This window comes from Colossoma macropomum, unplaced genomic scaffold, assembly GCF_904425465.1.
Source record: "Colossoma macropomum unplaced genomic scaffold, Colossoma_macropomum, whole genome shotgun sequence".
NCBI classification, from domain to species: Eukaryota; Metazoa; Chordata; class Actinopteri; order Characiformes; family Serrasalmidae; genus Colossoma; species Colossoma macropomum.
Genome location: NW_023494797.1, coordinates 16,797,157 through 16,817,056, shown reverse-complemented (window position 1 = coordinate 16,817,056; position 19,900 = coordinate 16,797,157). Strand labels below are relative to the sequence as shown.

General features: G+C 43.2%; 1 protein-coding gene across 2 annotated transcripts in view; it reads right to left on the bottom strand.

The window, feature by feature from the left end:
- Positions 1-468: 468 nt before the first annotated feature.
- Positions 469-19,900, bottom strand: part of ankrd11 (ankyrin repeat domain 11) — a 177,379-nt gene continuing 157,947 nt past the window's right edge. For both annotated transcript variants that reach the window (XM_036584434.1, XM_036584433.1), the window contains exons 4-12: positions 14,364-14,537; positions 13,121-13,321; positions 12,245-12,387; positions 10,420-10,564; positions 3,219-10,303; positions 2,936-3,034; positions 2,392-2,535; positions 2,186-2,278; positions 469-1,441 (exon numbers count right to left, since the gene is read on the bottom strand). In XM_036584434.1, the coding sequence (XP_036440327.1) occupies positions 1,256-1,441; positions 2,186-2,278; positions 2,392-2,535; positions 2,936-3,034; positions 3,219-10,303; positions 10,420-10,564; positions 12,245-12,387; positions 13,121-13,321; positions 14,364-14,537 (8,270 nt within the window). In that variant the 3' untranslated portion in view covers positions 469-1,255. The remainder of the gene's footprint in view (positions 1,442-2,185; positions 2,279-2,391; positions 2,536-2,935; positions 3,035-3,218; positions 10,304-10,419; positions 10,565-12,244; positions 12,388-13,120; positions 13,322-14,363; positions 14,538-19,900) is intronic.

Sequence of the window (19,900 nt, the reverse complement as noted above, 5' to 3'; positions counted from 1 at the left end):
GTGAACTGTACATACAAAGATAATTTTTATTCATTTATTTTTTTTTACACTTAACTGTGTGATGTTACAGTACATAAGTTATTTACAACTGTGCAGTAATGGGTGGCAAAATAAATTATCTAGAAGGCAGCGAGAATACATTGGTTAACGAATATAAAAACTGTACATCATTTACGGAATACAATGTTTTTTTTCGTGTTTTTTTCTTTATTTTTTTCCATTAAACTAACGTTGGCTCTGTAGTGTTTCAAGTCACTTCCTCAGAAAGGGAACAATGAAATGCCCAAGTAAAGAAAGACCAAAAAGAAAACTCCACTAAAACACCGTCTTGTAAGTCTCTGCCTCTTGGTTCGCAACACTGCGTTTCTGTATTTTGTCCTGCGTGTTCTTTTCCTTGGATGGTACAAGCGCAGGCACGGTGGGCCCGACTTCACGGCGGACCACCAGAGGCCGTTTGATTCCGCACGCAGAATCAGGCGCTCCTTTGCCCTGTATCTGAGGGCATCCTGGGTGTCATGCTGTCTGTGGATGCCCTGGTGCTGAAGGCAGACTCTCCCCGAGCCCTGCCACTCTGCCTTTGCTCTGCGGCCGGCTGCCCTGGTCTGGGGCTGCGTGGGGCGCTGTGGTCAGCAGGGAGCCATGCTCTCCTCTGCTGTGGCCATGAGAGATCCTGGTCCTAGCATCTTGCTGTAGGAATGGATGTTCAAGCGTTCCTCTGGCACCCCTTTTTTCGGGTCTCTTATTTCCACGGCCGCACCTCGCGGTGCCCGCAACTCGTTTCTGTTCGGCACTCTCGAGATCACCGTCGTGCCTTCTGTCCCTGATTCTGAAGGACAAAGGTGGAGGAGCCCGTCTCAACCCACCCATCTTGTTGTAATTTAGTTTAAGGGGATCTAAAACGAAGAAAAACACTTTTTCCTCTCCCCGTTTCATTCTCACCCACATCAGCCGGTAGGGGAGCGGGTGGGTGAGGTTCAAAGCAAATCAGTGTTGCTTCTTAAATCCCAAACAAAAGCATACAAACTTGAAGGATGAAAGTGCAAGTTGTGTTTTTTCCCCCGGTAAAAAGATGCTCCCTCTTCTGACGGAAGGGGACGATTTTTAATTTTTTTAACTTTTTCTATATAATATATATATGTATTCTCCTCAAAGAAATCTTCTCTTCAAACCGGCTAGCCCTTACCGAACTTGCTGTCTGTTGTCTCTTTGAAAGATGAGAATTTTAGACCGCACACCCTGCGTCCGTGTGTTCGTGTCACGCAGGCAACAGTACGAAGTCATCGTTGACGTCAACCATTGGCACGTAAAAGGAAGGGACCTCGTTGACGCACAGGGATTTGTGTCCAGCAGGGTCCAGCTCCTGCATCTTGAGTTGCCACTCCATCCTCTGCACTGCATTCAGAGCGGCAGCCTCATGCTGCTGTCGCATCAGCAAACACGTCTGTAGGAAGAGGATGGCAATGTTAAAGGAAATAATACATTTCTGATATTAAATATACAGCTTGGCCAAGTGTAATGATTGCTAGTAAGCCAGTTCCACCAGTTAGCATTACAAAAATAAAGGGTTCTCTGCACAATGCCACAGAACCACAATGCACAGTGCCACAGTGGTTTTTAACCTGTGAGCTGTGGTTCCCGTGTGGGCAGTGTTGGTACTGCTAGGCGTCACATGCCCAAGAGCTGAAGGCAAGCGACTATGCATCTAAACCTCTTAAACTGAGAAATAACTCAGCTTTTGCAACATTTCTCTCTTCAGCCTAACATCCAGCACTCTGTAGTTGCTAAACCTCAGGCATCTTATTCGGTGAGACAGAAAAACAATCTGATTGATTAAATATATGTTTTGTGGTCATTTGTGTGGATTGTGAGTTGCAAAAGCTAGAAAGTTAGAAAAAACACATCTATTTCTCTAAAAAGCTTTCAGTGAATGGTACTTTACAGATTTTTTTATGAAGTGTGTGTGTCTGTGTGTAGAACCTTTCTAAAATTCAAAGAACGTCCAGGAAGGTTTTAGGAGAAACCTTTAAACTGGTATGGAACCTTTACATTAAGAGATGATCCTTCAAACGTGACCAAACAGCCCTTTATGGTAGTTGGGTCAGACTATTCTTTAATTTCTCAAGCTTCTTAAGAGTATTTCAACAAAGATAAACATCAAAAGTACAATGTTAAAAAGGCACAGCACCTTCATGCGGTCATACTTGTCATCCACGTCTTGGATCCAAGAAATAAACTGTCGAGCGTTGAACCGATCTCTCACAGACTTATTTTCATCCCCCTGTTTAAAAATGCAGGAAATATAAACAAATGAGATACAGAACATTCAAATATACATGTAACGGTATCAGTGAAATCCGAATCTGGGTCACAACACAAGCAGAGATATTTCACCTGGCTTTCCGATGGCATATTGTAGACCTCGGAATCCAGCAACATGGTGCAAGCACTGAACGGGACAGCCTGATTAGCAATGGTTCTAGCTGCTCTGCAATGAACTCGCAGTACCTCTTGCTCACAAGACACAATCAGCTTTTCCTGCAGAAGAGCAAGATACAAAACTTAGAAAAGAAAAAGGTCAGTCTGGACTCCCAATGATCTGAAAACTGACAACCCTTGAGCAAACTTTTGATTAAGGCACAAGAGGTGGTACAATCTTTCAAAATCATCAAGGTTCACAAAAGTCACAGGAGCAACTTCAGAAGAGTTCAAGATGAAATGGGGATTCTGATTATACTATAATATGCTTCTTTTAGTTAGAGAAATGCATATTGCAGATACAGGGCTTTTCTATTACACAGAGGCTTTGATCATTCATCAAAAGGTTTTGTGCTGAGCGATCAAAGCACTAATTCTAACTGGATGACTTCTAAAGTAAGTTGAGGGATGCGGGGAAGGAAAGAAGCGCTGTGTGGGTGCTTGGAGTTTGTGAGCTTACTCGTTCAATGCTGTGCTGCAGTCGCAACTTCCCTCTCACTGCCTCCTGCTGTCTGAAGAGCTCCTTCAAGGGTTCTGACAAAGATGGAGGTGGAGCAATCTGGGGGGAGAGGTGGTAAAAATTCTTGGTATGCAAGAAATATAAATTCTGAAGCATTGTTATGAAGTTTTATGAACAACAAAAGTAGTATTATGTTAAAATTCAATTACTAAGGCGAAAAACCAAAAGAAGATCTGCATAAAAATGCAGTTAAAAATGCAAAGAATGTCAAAATTCTTCTTACCACTGGAATATGCAGTTTGCTCAGAGGTTTGCCATCAAGCAGGTAGGAGCCGGTGTACGTCACATACTCCGCATAGCACTGGGGAGCTTGCGGTGTTATGTAACAAAGAATCTTCCGCTTCTCTTCAATCTTTTTCCGAATCTGCAGGTACTCGAAATAAGGGTTGGAGCGGTCACTGTGGTAGGGCTCGATTTCATCCAGCTTGATGGCATTTACTATGACCGCCAGAGTCTGCTGAATCATCTCCCGTGTTTGCTGCATCGCTGTGTTGACGAGTTGGACCTGCACTTGCTGCGGACCTGACTTCTGAAACTTCCGTTTGCGTGGATGTTGCGCCTGGCCGTCCTCTTCCTCGACGTTTCGTCCTTTACTTTTGGTGACGAGAGCAGGTGTTGCTGGGGTGGAAGTCTGGGTGTTGAAGGACTCTCTCTCTTTCTCCTTCTCTCCAGGGGTAAGGGAGGAAAGAGAGCTGTTGGTGACACTCGTGGTGACAGGAGAGGAAGCGGCCGATGATGTGACACTTGCAGGGCTCGCTGCAGTGCTCTGCTTGCTCTGATTGGCCAGCATCTGAGCTCTATTCCGAGTTATCCTTTGAGGTATCTCCTCAACCTTCTTGGGGGCCTCAGACATTGCTGTGGCTACTGGCATTTTGGCTGTTGTCTCCAGTGCCTCTGACATTTGGGTGGTGCTAGACGACGTGACAACCAAGACTGGAGCAGCAGGGCGGGGACTGCAGGCGCGACCCAAAGCTACTACTGGGGTCGGTACAATCTGATCTGCTTTCAAAGGTGCCAGCGGTTCCAAACACTGCGCTACCGAAACTGGCGTCAGAATTTCAGGGGCTGTATCTTTCTGTCTGTATTCCTGTTCATTCTCTCCATCAGTAGCTGAATACACGTTACCGTCACCCTCATCCCTCTCGCTGAATGTGCACACGTCTTCTTGGCTCTGTTCTTTCATAGAGGGAACATCTTGAATGTTCTGAGGCTCTGGTTCGGGCTCTAGCTCATGCTGTGGTCTGTAGCTCTCCTCATGGGCAGGAGGCACCAAATCCTGAGAAGGCTCAGAAGGAGGAATAATTGCAGGAGAACACGGGGCTTTGGTCAAACTGGGCAAGCCAATGTCCATTACCCCAAGTTCCTTGTTTGTTTCCATAGCCATTGGTCTTATTTGTGGAGGTGGATGCTTGCTCTCTGGCATCTCTGGGGCTGTGATTTCAGGCTCCTGCACCTCTTTCTCTTGGAATTGAAGGTCTGGCAAAGAGAAGGAACCTAGGTCATCTAGTTCATCAACGGCAGCAGAGAATGGGTCTGGCCAGTGAGACTCTCGGCTTACTGATGGGGCAATGTTGCTCTCAGGCGTGTAACTGATGGGTTCTTCTCTATTCTCTTGTGGCATGCAAGGTGGTTCTACATCCATTTGATTCTCCTCAACATGGGGTTTAATATCCGTAAAAAAGGTCTCGAGTCGAGTTGAGGACGGTGGGATGAAGTTTACTTCTGAGTCCACAGGCTCTGTTACAGGTCTTGGTGGTGACGAAATATCCTCTACACCGTCTTTCTGCATCTCATAATGTGTCTCTGATATTTGTGAGGGACAGTACGACCTGGAATATGTGGGATAAGGAGGCGTCACGGAAGGATGGACAGATAATGCTGTAGGGATATGTTGCAGCTCACAGTCAGAGTGTGAATATGGACTGCTGATCTTTGAAACAGCAGCTTCAACTTCTCCATAACTTTCATGAGGTGATTTCATAAGCCCTGCTGAATTCCACTCTTCCGACTGATCGCAAGAGTTTTCCATGAGGTTATCCTGAGGATTAATGGGCGTCAAGGGAAGAACTTCAGGCTCTCTGCGGTCTGGAGATTCAACCCAAGTCTTTCTGGCAGACTCTTCAATTCCAAGTGAATAAGTGGGATCATCTACAGACTGCATGGCCTGATCTGACACAATATGAGATTCAGATGCTTCTTCTGCATTATCCTCCTCTTCATCATCTTCCTCCTCATCCTCATTCTCATCATCATCTTCCTCCTCCTCATCCTCTACAAGAGGCGGTAGATATTCACTGCCGCTCACTGGATCAGATGGCAATAAACTGGGCTCACTCTGATGTGGTTCAGACAAGTCATCAATGTCCATGGGAGGCAGAGCTGCAGGGGCTGGTGTTGGAGGGGCAGCTATGTCCAGACATGGCTCTTGAGGGTCAGGTCTGTGGACTGGAGTTGAAGGCTTCATCAGGTAGTTGTTAAACATGCTCTCTGGAGGGAGTTCACTGGCATCATTACCAGCATTTGGAGCAGAAGCTCTCTCTGTCACAGGCTGCGATGAGTCAGGCCTTGGAGACAGCACACCAATGTGAGGGGAGAAGTATGGGGATGAGACGCAGTCAAGTCTGTCCATTGGAATTTTGTCATCAGGAAGATGCGAGGCAGAGGACTCAAATTCAGCTGACGGTGCACTTTGTTGCCTCAGAAACTTGTCAGCTTCTGCTTTGAACTCCTCTTCAAGAGGTCTTCTAACCTCAGAGGTGACTGATCGACTCACAAGAGGTAACTGCATATTCTTTGCTGGCGTGATACATGTTCCTTCCTGGAAACTATGGGATGAGTTCTGGGAGGAGTATCTATCGAAGAATGATGGGGAGCAGGCATTCATGGACATTGTCATTGCTGAAGAGTTCTGACAGTCTAGTCCATCAAACATGATATCCGGGTAGTCCTCCGCACTGCAGGATGGTGTACGGGGAGTTTGCATCACTTCCTCAAAGCTTGGACATGAAATGACTGATGTAGGAGTGGGAACCCCCGTTGGCCTATTCTGGTCAGGTCGTGGAGATGCAGGGAGATTTTCCTTCATCTGGTGGCCTGCTAGCCAGTCTTTTGAGGTCTGGCTGTCTATAGGCTGCGACTTCCTATCAGGAGACATCATCTGGGCAGGAAGGCTAACGTCTTTGAGTTTCTTTTCTTTAAGAGCAGATTCTAACGAGCTTGACTTCTTAGACGAAAGTTCGCCACGGCTCTTTTTCAGATCCTCACTGGACTTGGTCTTGTCTTTAAGCTTTGGATCGCCTGATCTATGCCTCAGTTTCTCCATCTGTTTCATCCTCTCTTTGTGCCTCTTATGGCGTTCTTCAATTTCCTGGTCTTTTTGACTAAGCATTTTACCAAAGCTTGTTAGTCTGAGATCACCATCAACCAAAAGCTCACGTGGTCGAGAGTCTTTCCTTGCCGTGTCTTTTGACTGGCTGAGCTTGTCATTCTCATCTTTGGCCTTGGCCTTGTTATAATCTGACCTGTCTTTATCTGTGATATCTCTATTTCGGTCCTTATTCTTGCCATCAAATTTTAGACCATCTTCTTTAGACTTGTCCTTTAAACTTGTGACTTGAGGGCTTTCTTTAAGTCCAGTTTTCTGATCTTCTTTGGAGTGTCTGAAAGACCCGAAGCCATCCGAGTATTTATGTTTCTCCTCCTTTACTTTTTCCTTATGTTTCTCTTTCTTCTTCTTCTCTTTGATCTTTTCACTGCTAATGACGCTATTCATCTTGTCCTTTTTGGACATCTCCTTCTCAAACTCCAGAGTTTTATCCAAGTCATCCTCTCCATCAGCCTTAGAACCATAAGGAAAAGTGTAAGGGTCAGCTTCCAGGGGCATAGGCTCTTTCTCAAAAGGTAAGCTCTCCCTGCGACCAAAGGACTCTCTGAGCTCCTCTGATTTGTCCCTCTTGTCTGCTCTCTCTTTCTTGACCTTGTCCTTATCTTTATCGTGACTCTTTTTGGACGATGAGGAAGAGGAGTGTCTATGCCTCTCTTTTTCTCTGAACTTGTCCTGTGGATTGGAAATGGACAGTGACTCTCTTCTGTCCTCCGTCATGTCATTAGATGAGTCGTAGAAGTTTAAAACTGGCTCATGACCCCTGTCTGTGAAGCTGTCTGATGAGATCTCACTGTTTTTATCATTGGAGTCATCTTTGTAATCGTTCATGGCCTCCTCCTCCAGTTTCTCAAGCAGTGATTTCTCGTTTTCACCACTGCCCTTTGAGGGTTTTCTGTCTTTCAAATGGTCTGGCTTATCTTTGTATTTGCTTTTCTTCTCCTCTGTGGTCTCTCTCTTGTCTGTAGGCTTCTGCTTGTTTTTCTTGTCCTGATTTGAGTCCACAGACGCCCTGTCCTTGCGGTCCTTGTGTTTTGCATCAGTTGATTCCTTGTCTTTCTTGTCTTTGTGTTTATCCATGGAACCTTTTCTCTCTTTTACGGCATCAAAGGTAGTCTTTTCTTTCTTTTTATCTTTATGCTCTTTATCTTTTTGTTTTTCTGTGGAGTGTTGTTTCCCCTCTCCAGAGTACTTCCTGTGTTTATCTGTTAAGATATGATCTAGATCGTCTCTGTCGGGCGTGGAATCTTTTCGGTGGGAGTCCAATAGTCCAAACGAATCGCTCAGTTTTGCCACCCCTCCATTGTAACTGTCGCTTTCATCTTCACTCTCATCTGTGAAAATATCCTCAATTTTATACCATGTCTTCTCCCTCACCTTTTCTGGCTTCTTCTCCTCCTTCTTGAATTCGAGGTAATCCTTTTCCCTTTCTGAATGTTTGTCTTGGGATATTTTTTCTTTCTTGTCTTTACTCTGCTCAGATGACATCTTCCTCTCCTTATCCTTACTGTGCGAATCCTTATGTTTATCTTTAGTGCCATCCTTTTTGTCTTTGGAGCTTCTTTCAATGTCTTTTTCTTTCAAAGACCTATCAACTGAGTTTTTCTCAGGTTTGTCCTTATCTTGCTCCAAACTTCGGTCTTTAGGCTTGTCTTTGTGCTTTTCGCCTTTTAGTTTGTCTTTCTTTTCGACACCATCTCCTTTCTTCTCTTTTTCTTTTCCAGAGTGGTTTCTCTCCCTGGCATCTGACTTAGCGTTAGCTTCGCTTTCTGATTTGTCTTTGAATAAAGCCTCACTCCCATACTCGTCTCTCAGGCATTCTTGTTTTGTTTTGGAGTCTTTCCTCTCCTTGGTGAACTCATAGGAATCTTTTCTGTCTCTGCTGCCGTCAACAGACTCCTTTTCTTTTTTCTCTTTAACACCCCCTTCTGTTGATTCCTTTCGCTTCTTCTCCTTTTCCGAGTGATTGGAGTTCAGCTTTTGCTTGTCTGTCCAGTCTTTTTTCTTTTCACTGCCCTTATCGGAGGACTCCTTCTCTTTCTTCTTGGAAGTAGCTTCTTTCTCAGAGCGCTTGTCTCCATGCTCCGACTTCTTGTCTTTGAGTTTGTTTTCCTTTCTCCGATCCCTGCTTTCTTCTTTCATTGTTTCCACGATGAGTTTTACAGAATTATTTGCTTTGTATTCTTTCATGGGAGCATCCCAACTGTCATCGCCATAGAGGGAGCTGTCAGACGAAAGGTCTGATGGCCAGCGATCATGATCATCTGATGCGCTCATCTTTGTGTCCTCTAAAAAATGATTTTTAATGTCATATTCCTCATAATCTGGCTCTTCCTTAATGGTCTTATCTTTCTTTGACTTTTCCTCTTTGCCAGTTTTGTCCTTTTCTGATTTAAAATGTTTCTCCTCTTTTTGTTCACTCTTTTTGTCTGTTTTCAGAGACTTATCCTTGGACTTTTTCTTTTTATCCTCCTTGTGGGATTTCTGTTGCTCCTCCTTTGGCTTTTCTTTGTCCTTCATGCCTTTCTCCTTTTCAGTTTTCAGAGGTTTGTCTTTCTCCTCCTTGCTCGCCCTCTCCTTGTTGGACTCCTTTGTTTTCTTGGATTTCTCTTCCTTAGATACTCTCTGAACCTCTTTCGCTGACCAGTCTTTGTCTTCGCTTTTACCTTTCGATAATCTGTCCTCTTTCTTAAAATGATCTTTGTCGTGCTTGGAAAGTTTGACTTTACTTTCAGAGGGCGACTCCGTCTCCACAATGAGGGACTTTTGCCGAGAGTCATCAAAGTCGAATGTGAAGCTCTTGACGAATTTTTCATTCATGTCTTGATTCAACACAACACTCGGAACCTTTTCCTTCTCCTTGTTTTTGTGTTTGTGTTTCACTTTGTGTTTTTTCAATACTTTTCCGTCTTTGTCTGTTTTCGAGACCGTTCCATCTGCATTTGAGTTCTTGTAAAAGTCTGAGCTCTTTTTGTCTAACACGCTGACATGTGTATTGTTTTTCTTCTTGTTGTCCTGCGCTTTTTTCTTCACCTGCTTTACAGACTCAACACTGGAGTCCGCGGAGGAATAGTCAGACTCGCTGGAAAGCCTTGTTCGGACAGAGTCTGAGAGGGAGCTGACGTCAGACCAAGGTGGGGAAGACACTGTCTTCCAACCATCTGTCCTCCACTGCTTTGGGTGCTGTTCTGCCAAAGACTGTGTGAGCTTCTGTGAGCCCAAACTCCCATGTGAGGAGGATGAAGAGGATGCGGACAGAGAGCTGAATACAGAGGATTCTTTAAGGTTCAAAGTAGAAGAGTCCTTCACGCAGTTCGAGCTCTTGTCATCCTCACTCTCCATGTCGCCCGTCTCGGAGTCTGAGGTGCAGAATTTGTCATTGACTTTGCCGAAGCGCACCTCCTTACTGACGTTGTTTTTTGTCTCCTTCTTCCTCTTCTTCTTGACTTTGCTTTTATCTTTCTGCTGCTTAGAGCTCAGTGTTGCAGAGTCCCTGCTCTTGTTGGTCTGAGCAGCAGGCTGCCTTGGCGTGGGTGTGGGCGTGAAACATAACGTCCGGTCATCCTCATCTGAGCTGTTGCTGTCCGACAGGATCCGACGCACAGGCTTCTTTGGTGTGAGCGAGTTGCTTTTGGAATAAGTTTTAACCTCCATCTTAGGTATAGAGATGAAGTTGTTGGCCTTGCTGACGGTATCCTTGCGGAACTCTTTTTTCAGCAGATGCTTGTCGTCCACGGGCGGCACACGCTCCTCCTCGTCATCCTCGTCAAACTCGTATTCGTCCTTGACGGGTGTGGTGGTGGATTTGGGCGGGTCAAGTGCCTTCCCTTTCAGCTTTAGGCCTTTCTCGAACTCAGAGTCTGTGTTATTGCCATCGACGGAGCTGGACGGGGCAAACGATGGGGCGTCTTCCTCCTCTGACGACTCTGCAGGGATAAAAACACAGACGTCATAAGAAACTGTAAAAGACAGAGATGACAATGCGATAAGAATGAGAAGTAGTTCATGCTCTTAATTTTAAAACAAATAATATGATACACACCTGACGAACTCTCACTAGAAGTGTAAGTGCCTTTTCCTAGCAACAGATTGAGCATGGTTGGAGAGTTTGCCACCTTCAGAGGTGTCTCCCCTCTTCTGTTGCTTTGACAAGGATCCCCTCCATATCGCAAGAGCAACTTTACCACCTGCAACACATACGAACAATTATAATAAAAGATTTTTAACTCATACATATAGAACAGAATCCTAATACCTGATAACCAAAATAATAACATTCTTCATTTAAGGAACAAACCTCAAGTCAAAGTTTATTTATATAGCGCTTTTTACAACACGTGTTGCCATAAAGCAGCTTTACAGAAAAATCCAGGTCTGAGCCCCCATGTGTGTCGCCAATGGCGACAGTGGCAAGGAAAAACTCCCTAAGAGCAAGAGGAAGAAACCTTGAGAGGAACCAAGACTCAAAAGGGGAACCCATCCTCCTCTGGTTGACATCGGACAGCAAACAGCATCAGTATAAAATATTTACATTTATACTGGTGAAGCAGTCGTGATTGTGTGTTTATAAACTCACTCAATGTACGCCTGGTGGAAATCTGCCAAGGTGGAATGTCTAAAGCCACTAATGGCTGTGTCTGACTGTCACACTTCTTTGTGTGAGCAGAGCCTCCTTTACCACATTTGTTTATTGGCGTGGCAGTGCGCACTCTGTTTACAACACACAGTATCAGCAGCTATTTGAATGTTTGTATCGCTGCATTTTTATGAGTACGAATATAAACAAATGAGCACGGTATCAGACTGAGACCCAAGATCCCAATATATCGGTATCGATGCATCCCTACTTTACAATTTTCACCTGTGCAGTCATTTACACACTACACATTTTAGCATTTAACCCCCTTAAACTGCAAGGGCCTGTACGCGAGCCCATATTTCAAGTCTTCAAATTATTTAACTTGCATGTTACTTTTACAGTAGTGGTCAAAAATTTGAAAGTAGATGCTGAATAATAAATCTCCAGAGTAATGATAATACAGCTAAAGTTTAAGTGATTAAGCAGTACATATTTATGTGTCATATCTACTTGCATTCAGGTGCTCACACAAACCTGTTAAAATGAAAACTTTAAACCACTTTAAAGACTAGAAGTTCCTTCTTCTGAGGTATCTTGAATGTGGGAGGAACTTTAGGAAATACAACAACTTTTTTCGAGATTGGGCTGTTTGGGGTTTTTCTTCGTTAACTAGTCAACACAGAACTAAGGCACATAGCTAACATTACTGCTAAGGAGCTGAAAATCTTACTGCATCAATTTTAGGGCTGAAAGATTAATTTTTTTATATCAAAATCGGAATTTCAGAGAGAGCAATTTTCAAATCGCAAGAGCTGCAATTTTTTTAAAATTATAGAGCACATTATCAAAAACTTTGTCTGAAGTTTTAAGAGGGGAAATTTACCCTAATAGCACAGAATTGTGTGGAGAGTTAGACCACTCAGAGGCAACCAAACCTCCAAGTGTTGTGACATTACACCACAACTTACTGGCTTTCTGGCACAGTACATTAAGGGGCTAAGCCTCGAGCCTCGATCTTCTTGGTAAAAAAAACAAAAAACAGGTCTGAACTTTAATTATTATTAATAATCACAATTTAAATCACACTCGCAATATTAGTGAGAAACATTAGAAATTCGCAATTAAAATTTTTCTCCAAATCGTTCAGCCCTAATCCATGTAACTGTGGTAACTACCCTCAACGAATTTTAGTTCTATCAAGATCCAGTTTGAGGCTGTAAAGCCACTTTGTGACACAGAAAGGACTGGAAATTGCAGGTTTACTGTACCATCTCAGTTGAGTGCTTACTTTGAAGTGGCCATTGTTTGACGCATCATGTAGAGGAGTATCATCATCCAGGCCCTTGGTGTTGACCTCGGCCCCTGCTGCCAGCAGCTGCTTAGCCACATCATAATACCCTCTGTTGCATGCTTCGTGCAGTGCGGTCCAGCCTGGACAACGACATCCGATTTTTAGCAATTTGTTCATTATTTATAAAGTCAACAGTTTCAGCAGCTTCATAACACTCGGAAATGACCAATATTAAGCAACACTGACCAACCTTGCACATGCAGAAATGACCAACATTACACAAAAGAAAGGCTTTTCAGGAAAAAAGCGTAAAGAGTAAAACCAAAACAGTCTCATGTTCAGAATCACGTTTCAGAAGTTTGGAATAAGTGTGGTACATATAGTAGTGCTGAGCAACTTCATAGGTTTCAAATAATTAGTAGGACACTAGGAAAATGAGTCCATTATGATGGAAAAAAGAACTGTACAATACTCTCAAATGACATAACATCAAGAATTAATACATAATAAACTTAATATCGAGAATTCTAGGTGGAGATCAAACTCAAGGAAGACACCTTGTAAACTGTTACTGTAAATAATTCCTAAAAGTGTATTTTGTTCACTTCTTGTTCACTGAGTATTTGAAATTCTGAATAGAAATACCTTCTGGAGAACAGACTAATATTTAAATCTACACTTTATAAGCTACTACTATATATAAAATGACAAAAAATATTAATATAGCAAGTGATTCTACACTTATAAATACTAGTACAAACACCACCATTCCAGTCTTTAATACGGAGCCTGTAGGCGACATGTTGATAGCGCAACAATGACACTGTATGACAAATAACATCGGTGACAACAGGAGCTGAAAGTCATCCTTACCTGCAAAGTCTTTTACATTCACGTCAGCTCCCTCACTGATGAGCTCCTTAATGCGGCGTACCTCCCCGCGGATGGCTGCCCGATGCAGCCTCGTCTCACCTCTCTCATTGCGCTTATTCACTTTGTCTTTGGTTTTTGAGGCAGAGTTTGGCGTTCCCTTCTGACCCAGATTCGACTGTGACTGGTGCTTTGGTGTTGTGTCTGCAAAGAAATTCACACAGAGCAAAACCCGTGAAGCAGACCACAACCAGCTACACTGTGCACATACCATGACGGGGGAAAAAGAAAACAAATATAGGCTGAAAATAATAACCACTGACTGCCTCTAGATGGCGGTCTTGTATGACAAACACATAGCAGAGGAGGAACGAGGGACCTCATTGCCTGGACTCATTTCATCTCTTACTAGATTAAAATAAATCCTTAATCACATTTTCCTTATTGAGTTTGCGCGGCTTTGTCCAGAACGTTATTTAACACTCACTTAATCTGTGTTCAGTCCACTAGGTGTGAATGGGGAAAATTGCTTGCACATAAATAGATGAAGCAGGAAGTCAAAAAGCGGAGCCGAAGCAATCCGAAGGCAGAGCTTTCACTGTTGCACATATTGCTTTTTTTCCCTTTTTCTCCTCTTTGTCAGAATAAAGAAATACCTTCGTGCATTATAATAAATTGAAATACTCTGGGCGAGGACTTGTCCCTCTTTCGTTATCTTTGTTTTTGTTTTGGAAAAATGGAATCGGTACAAGCACTACAGGAGGAAGAGCTAAATCTCAGTAATCTAATAGAGGCATGCATACTTGAGATAAGAAAATCAACAAAAAACCCTTCCAACTCCGTGGTTTGGCTCAGAGTACGGATAAACATTTGAAGCTAACGCAACCCTATCCATGGCAAAAACGCTTCATTTTCCCTAACGCTTTGAAATCAGACAGCAATATCAGACCGGCCAATTAAACAAATCGCGTTCGTGTTAGTACAGCTAAACAAACGCTTCCATTGTTCTTCTGTCATCGATGATGGGAGAGGCTCAGGAACAGAAGTGGATTAAGATTGTGGAGGTCTGTTTTGCTGAAGTAATGGGAATTGATGAGGGTTATCTTGTTAAATTGAATTCTAATTAAGTGCTGTAGTGTGTGTTTTAATGAAGCATAGCATGAGAGGGAGAGCGCAGCAGGGACAGTGAGAGCTGTGGGGGCTGCAGCGCTCGTGGACGGACGTGGCGCCCATGACAAACACGCACCTGGACTGTTTACTGACTCCTCTGCCGTCATCTGCATAAGAAGAGCCACCTGCTGCCGCTCTGACAGCGGGTAACCAGCCCGGATCCCTGGCATGCCCATCCCGAATGGCAGGCTTGGCTTCCTGGAGTTGGTAGGCTCCTTTTTATTACGCTTCCGCTCCGGACCTTGCTTTTCTGTGAAGGGGAGGAGAAAAGACAAGGGTGCGTTAGACCCAGAAACTGTCTAAATGACAACCTTATGAGCAAGAAATGGGAGCAATCTAATTAGAGTTCCTCAATATTTTTGTGTTTTTAAACAAGCCATCACAGAGTTCACGGTTTTTCCCTCTGGGGAATCCCAGACATCATCTTAAGGGCTGTTCTTATACTATATTAGTACAAGTGAAGTCTATTAGCCCTTGGACAGGTGAGGAATTGTGTTACCTTTGGCAGAACAACAAGAAACCACTGCAAATGGATGCACGCTTCCTTTTCAAATCCAAAGGCGTAGCTTTAAAACGCTTTAAAATGATTCAACTATCAAAACCATAATATTCAATTTGCTATGGGGTCAAACAGGGGTTTAGATAGCAAACTACTCCAGCTGTTCAAAACAACTGCTGATACATCTTCACTGCTCTGCTAATATGCAGGATAGCAATCAAAAGGCTACACAGCTAGCAACAACAACAAAGGCAATACATCATAGTTCTAGAGCAAAGCTTATAGCCAGACAAAGCAGATATTTATAAAATGCATGTATGTTTTGTTCCAACTTCTCAGAAACGTGTCGCATTACTAAATTTGCACGGCTAACTAATTAGCTCACTGTGGCTAACCAAGCCAAAAATATGATACACAATATTAAAACAGGGCCCAATGATGGAGAAAGCTGAGGTTAGCTGAGTACAAAAACAGTTCAAAAGTATTTCTCTTGTATTTCAAACTATCACATCGTCTACTGAGGAGAAAAAACTTTTGTATCCTTCAAATTTTCTTTACATTTACTTTTGTGCACTCGGCAGAAGCTCTTACACCGGAACAACTTAAAATTTAACCATGTTCAAGATGTATAAAGTTAGAAGACTTGGTCAAGGACTTGTTGGTGTAGCAACGGTAGGGAATCGAACCCCAGTCTACCATGTGGAGGGCAGCAGTATTACTCACTTTACAACAGTTGTACTAACAGCAACCTCTGAAGTTGTACTGGTTAGTGTTCACTCATTAGCTCATCTGAAGAGGCAGCCTTCATTACTCAACCAGCATGAAAACATACCAAGGTCCCTCAGCTATTTTTGATGAATAAAATATGTAATAAAATGTTTTCAGTGAAATCACCTAAAAAAGTAATCTTAAAGCCCAACACTAATTTATATTTGTTGCTGCTTTTTCCTTCCCCATGGTTAACCCGATGTCCACTCATTAACTCTTACGGATACTCCAAGTTAGTCAGCACTGCACATCCTTAGTTTTAATCGAAACTGCCTAACCTAAGTGTGAACACATCCTAAAGTGGGCGACCTTCATATTCTTCCAAGGGAACTCTAACTGGTGCAGGTCGGGTGATGTGGCCCATGTGTCTTTGCTTTCTGAAAGTGAAGTGAAACCCTGCACTCTCAGGTGAATTCCCCTCTCCCTTCCTCCCCCACAGTCTGAGAGCCTGCAGCAGCCATACAGCAGATTACCCAGCATTCCCCTGGGGAGGGAGGAGCACTCTGCTGCCAGTATGGATGGGGGTGGGGCCGCGGGGGGGGTTGTGGGAGTACAAATGTGTGCGTGGGTGTGTGTTTCTTTAAGGGTGTGACTTGGCAACCCGACAGCGATTACAAAATGGCTGGTGTTCGTTTCAGCGTGGCTAAGGCAAGGTCACCACGCAGCCGAGGAGCTGGACAAAAGCAGCTGCTCTTCAAAGACACGCCCGTCAATTATTTTCAGCGTCTGGGTGTTAACATATCTCCCCCACAATGCACTGAGACGGTCCATTATGCTGCTCTCAACCACGCTATCAGCTTACAGTGGCAAACAACAGGGAGACATCCTCCGACCCCAAGCCTCAGACTCACCGACATCGGCCCTAACGGCACACGCACCAGCACGTGCGCGCGCCATCGAGTCACGTCTGTGCTGCCAATAAAAACACTGAACGACAATGGACCCCGTCGTCTACATTTCAGCTCGCGTTTAATCTACGGAAGATCTACAAGCCTGCGTGCCGTTGCTCTTTAGACAGCGATTTGCTCGAGGACACAAACATAATTTATATGGAAAGGAAACAAAGCAGCGGAGAAGCTTCCGGTCGCACAGCTCTTTCCAGGGATTACTTTCCACAGTCGGGTCTGATGAACTTTCTCCAACATCTGCAAACAATTACGCTTAATGTACCCCCACCCATACGGATTCTCACATACACACGCACATCTGCCGTTTAGACACATTCCTTCGATTCAGACTCAACCTGCATGCGCTGCAGAAGCAGTCTAAACATGTTTCCAGGCAGAGGGAGAAAAAGGACCTAAATACTGCAGAGCTACAGCAGCCTTCAAACCAAGCAAGGCCTTTATCAGAAAATGACAGCGGTGAAGTTTTAAAGAGGACTGCAGACCTTATGCAACTGCTCAGATGACTGAAACCTGCTACTTAGTACAATAACGCTTTGGCCTAATGCTGCAAAGTAATGGCACAAATGTACCAGTCAAATCAAATAAGCACTAACAGACAAAAACACTAATGGTCTGATATAGTTAAGGAAGCCTAGGTACTTTGCCATCATTAGTCTGGTGGAAAGCATTGAGAGACGGCTCATGTGTTGGGCTGGACACCTTGTGATCCAAGGCCAAACTGCAGGGTTAAAGTAGTCTCAGTAAAGTAGACCTGGCGACTCCAACTATGAGTTTATCAGAAATATACAGATTTGGAATTTTACGATGCAGCGTTTCCCCATCGTTAAATTTAAGCTTATCTGCCGTCTGGCTTGGATGAGACGCAGACATTAAGATGGAAATGGCTGCCTGATGTTTTCTTACTTCCATATTTTTTCACGTGGTAAGTGCAAACTGTAATATTAGTCTGGGGTGGTTTAAATAAAGTATGGTGTTGCACCTCTGAACAGGTGATGATGGATGTGAAACTAAGGCATGTTTTATATTTATTTTTTCATCCACACACAAAACAACTGAGAGTGTTCTCTAAGGCCTAATAATCAAGAGCAGATCTATGTCCAAGCAGTAGTTTTGGTTCGAGCAACTATTAACACTATTCTTATACATTTCTTTAGAAATATTTGCAAATTACTCTTTGGCCCAGTATGAACTGTAAACCTGCTATAATGGTGGGTTCACACTTTCTGTGAACTTGTGCAGTTATTTAGAAACAGTTTTTTTAATGAGAAAGGCGCTGTTTTTGCACACAGGGCACTTCGCATTTTATGCGGCAAGCGCAGCCGTAAACCGAGAGGAGGTACAATGCTCAAGAACTTCCGTCCTGCTCGACATGCACAATATAGCAAAGCAGAAGCAGAGAGGACCGCTCCCGCTAGCATGCTAAACAGCATCTGCAGCCTCAGATTTTGAAATGATGAGGAAAAAAAAGTTGAACACAAGCGCAAAAGTGCAAAGTATAACGAAACAGGCGATCAAATTCATTAATTTGAATAAGAAATCGTTCTCTGCTGTCGAGAATGTGTCATGGCATCTACACAGTAATAATTTCAGTGTATTTTATGGAAACTGTTCCTTGATGGGTCGGTTCAATCCTATTAACATCAGATTTCATCAATAATAAAAATATTTTCTTTATTACCTTGTACTTTTTAGTGTTAGTAAATTCTAAAAACAAAACAACAAACTTGCTTTCAGCTTTCGGTTTCAGTTTTCGGTCAGGTGTGTCTCGATTTTCGGTTTCGGGCAGGAATTTCCATTTTGAAGCATCACTAGATCAAAAGGTAAGGCGGGCTTTCAGTGACGGTTGTAATGGAAGACATTAGTGGTCGCAGTCCTTCACTGTTTGAACGCAAACAAAACGCAGCACCACGTTTGACAGTCACTAGCAGTAGTTAAACTTTGCCTGTATATATCGAAACGATGGCTTTCTACCACAGCGGACTTCCAGTTACGAGGCCATTGTTGCTTAGCAACAAGGAGAAACGCAGCCCAAGGTAGTCTTCTAAAATCGCAGTAATGTAAACTGTCCAATACACAGAGCAGTTTGGTCCACCGAGAGAAAAACCCAGTGTGAACCCCCACCATAGACATTGTAGGTTACTATCCATGATGTCAGACATTAGACTTGGTTACACCATGTACCAGCCAAATCAAATAAGCACTAACAGACAAAAACACTAATGGTCTGATATAGTTAAGGAAGCCTAGGTACTTTGCCATCGTTAGTCTGGTGGAAAGCATTGAGAGATGGCTCATGTGTTGGGCTGGACACCTTGTGATCCAAGGCCAAACTGCAGGGTTAAAGTAGTCTCAGTAAAGTAGACCTGGTGACCCCAACTATACGAGTTTATCAGTAATATTTTGATTTGGAATTGTACTATGCAGTGTTTCCCCTATAAACACATCTGCCGTCTGGCTTGGATGAGATGCAGACATTAGGACAGAAATAGCTGCCTGATGTTTTCTTTCTTGCATATTTTTTCACATGGTAAACGCAAACTGTAATATTAGTCTGGGGTGGTTTAAACGTAGTGTTGCAATGCTGAACTGGTGATGATGAAAGATGCGAAACTAAGGCATGTTTTATGCTTTTTATCCACACCTAGAACAACCGAGAGCGTTCTTCAAGGCCTAATAATCAAGTGCAGATCTATGTCCAAGCAGTAGTTTTGGTTTAAGCAACTATTAACACTATTCTTATACATTTCTTTAGAAATATATGCAAACAACTCATCGTCCAGTATGAACCGCAAACTGTTCAGTCACATGAATTCTTCTTATCCAACCTGACTGACCACAAATTAACTCCCAGTCATTCACAGTCGTATTTCTTGATATAAATGTGCAGAGGATGCAGAACATGGTGTATTCACATGTGTAGTACAGTGACTGTAAACAATACTGTTTGATAATAATATTCTGGCCCTGCAGACGTTTATTTGCAACATATATGTTCAACAATGTCGGTAGGTTCAAACAGTGTTTCCTCTCATCCTAGGAAATCATTTTACAGGACTCATCCAGGACAAACTCCAGGACTTACAGCTGTATACAAAAAGCTGAACATGATCAAGTTGGTATGTTTTGTTGATTTTTGAGAAAGTGAAAATAAGTCAACACATAATGGAAAAAAAACATAAAATATAAAATATTCCACACAAAATGGACACCCAAACTTGGCATTAGCAGATAAATATATCGCTGTTGTTGGAAGAAAACCTTGTATCTCCAAAGTGGTAACTTTACAGGAGAAGAAAAAAACCTACTCTACTTTTAATGTAAGTCAGTGGAACCAGACTTCTTTCCTAGTAATTCTGGGCTGTTTCTTTTGGTCCATCCTCAAGAAATGTACACACAATGTAAAGACCAACAGGCAGATTATGCCAAAAACTGAAAAAC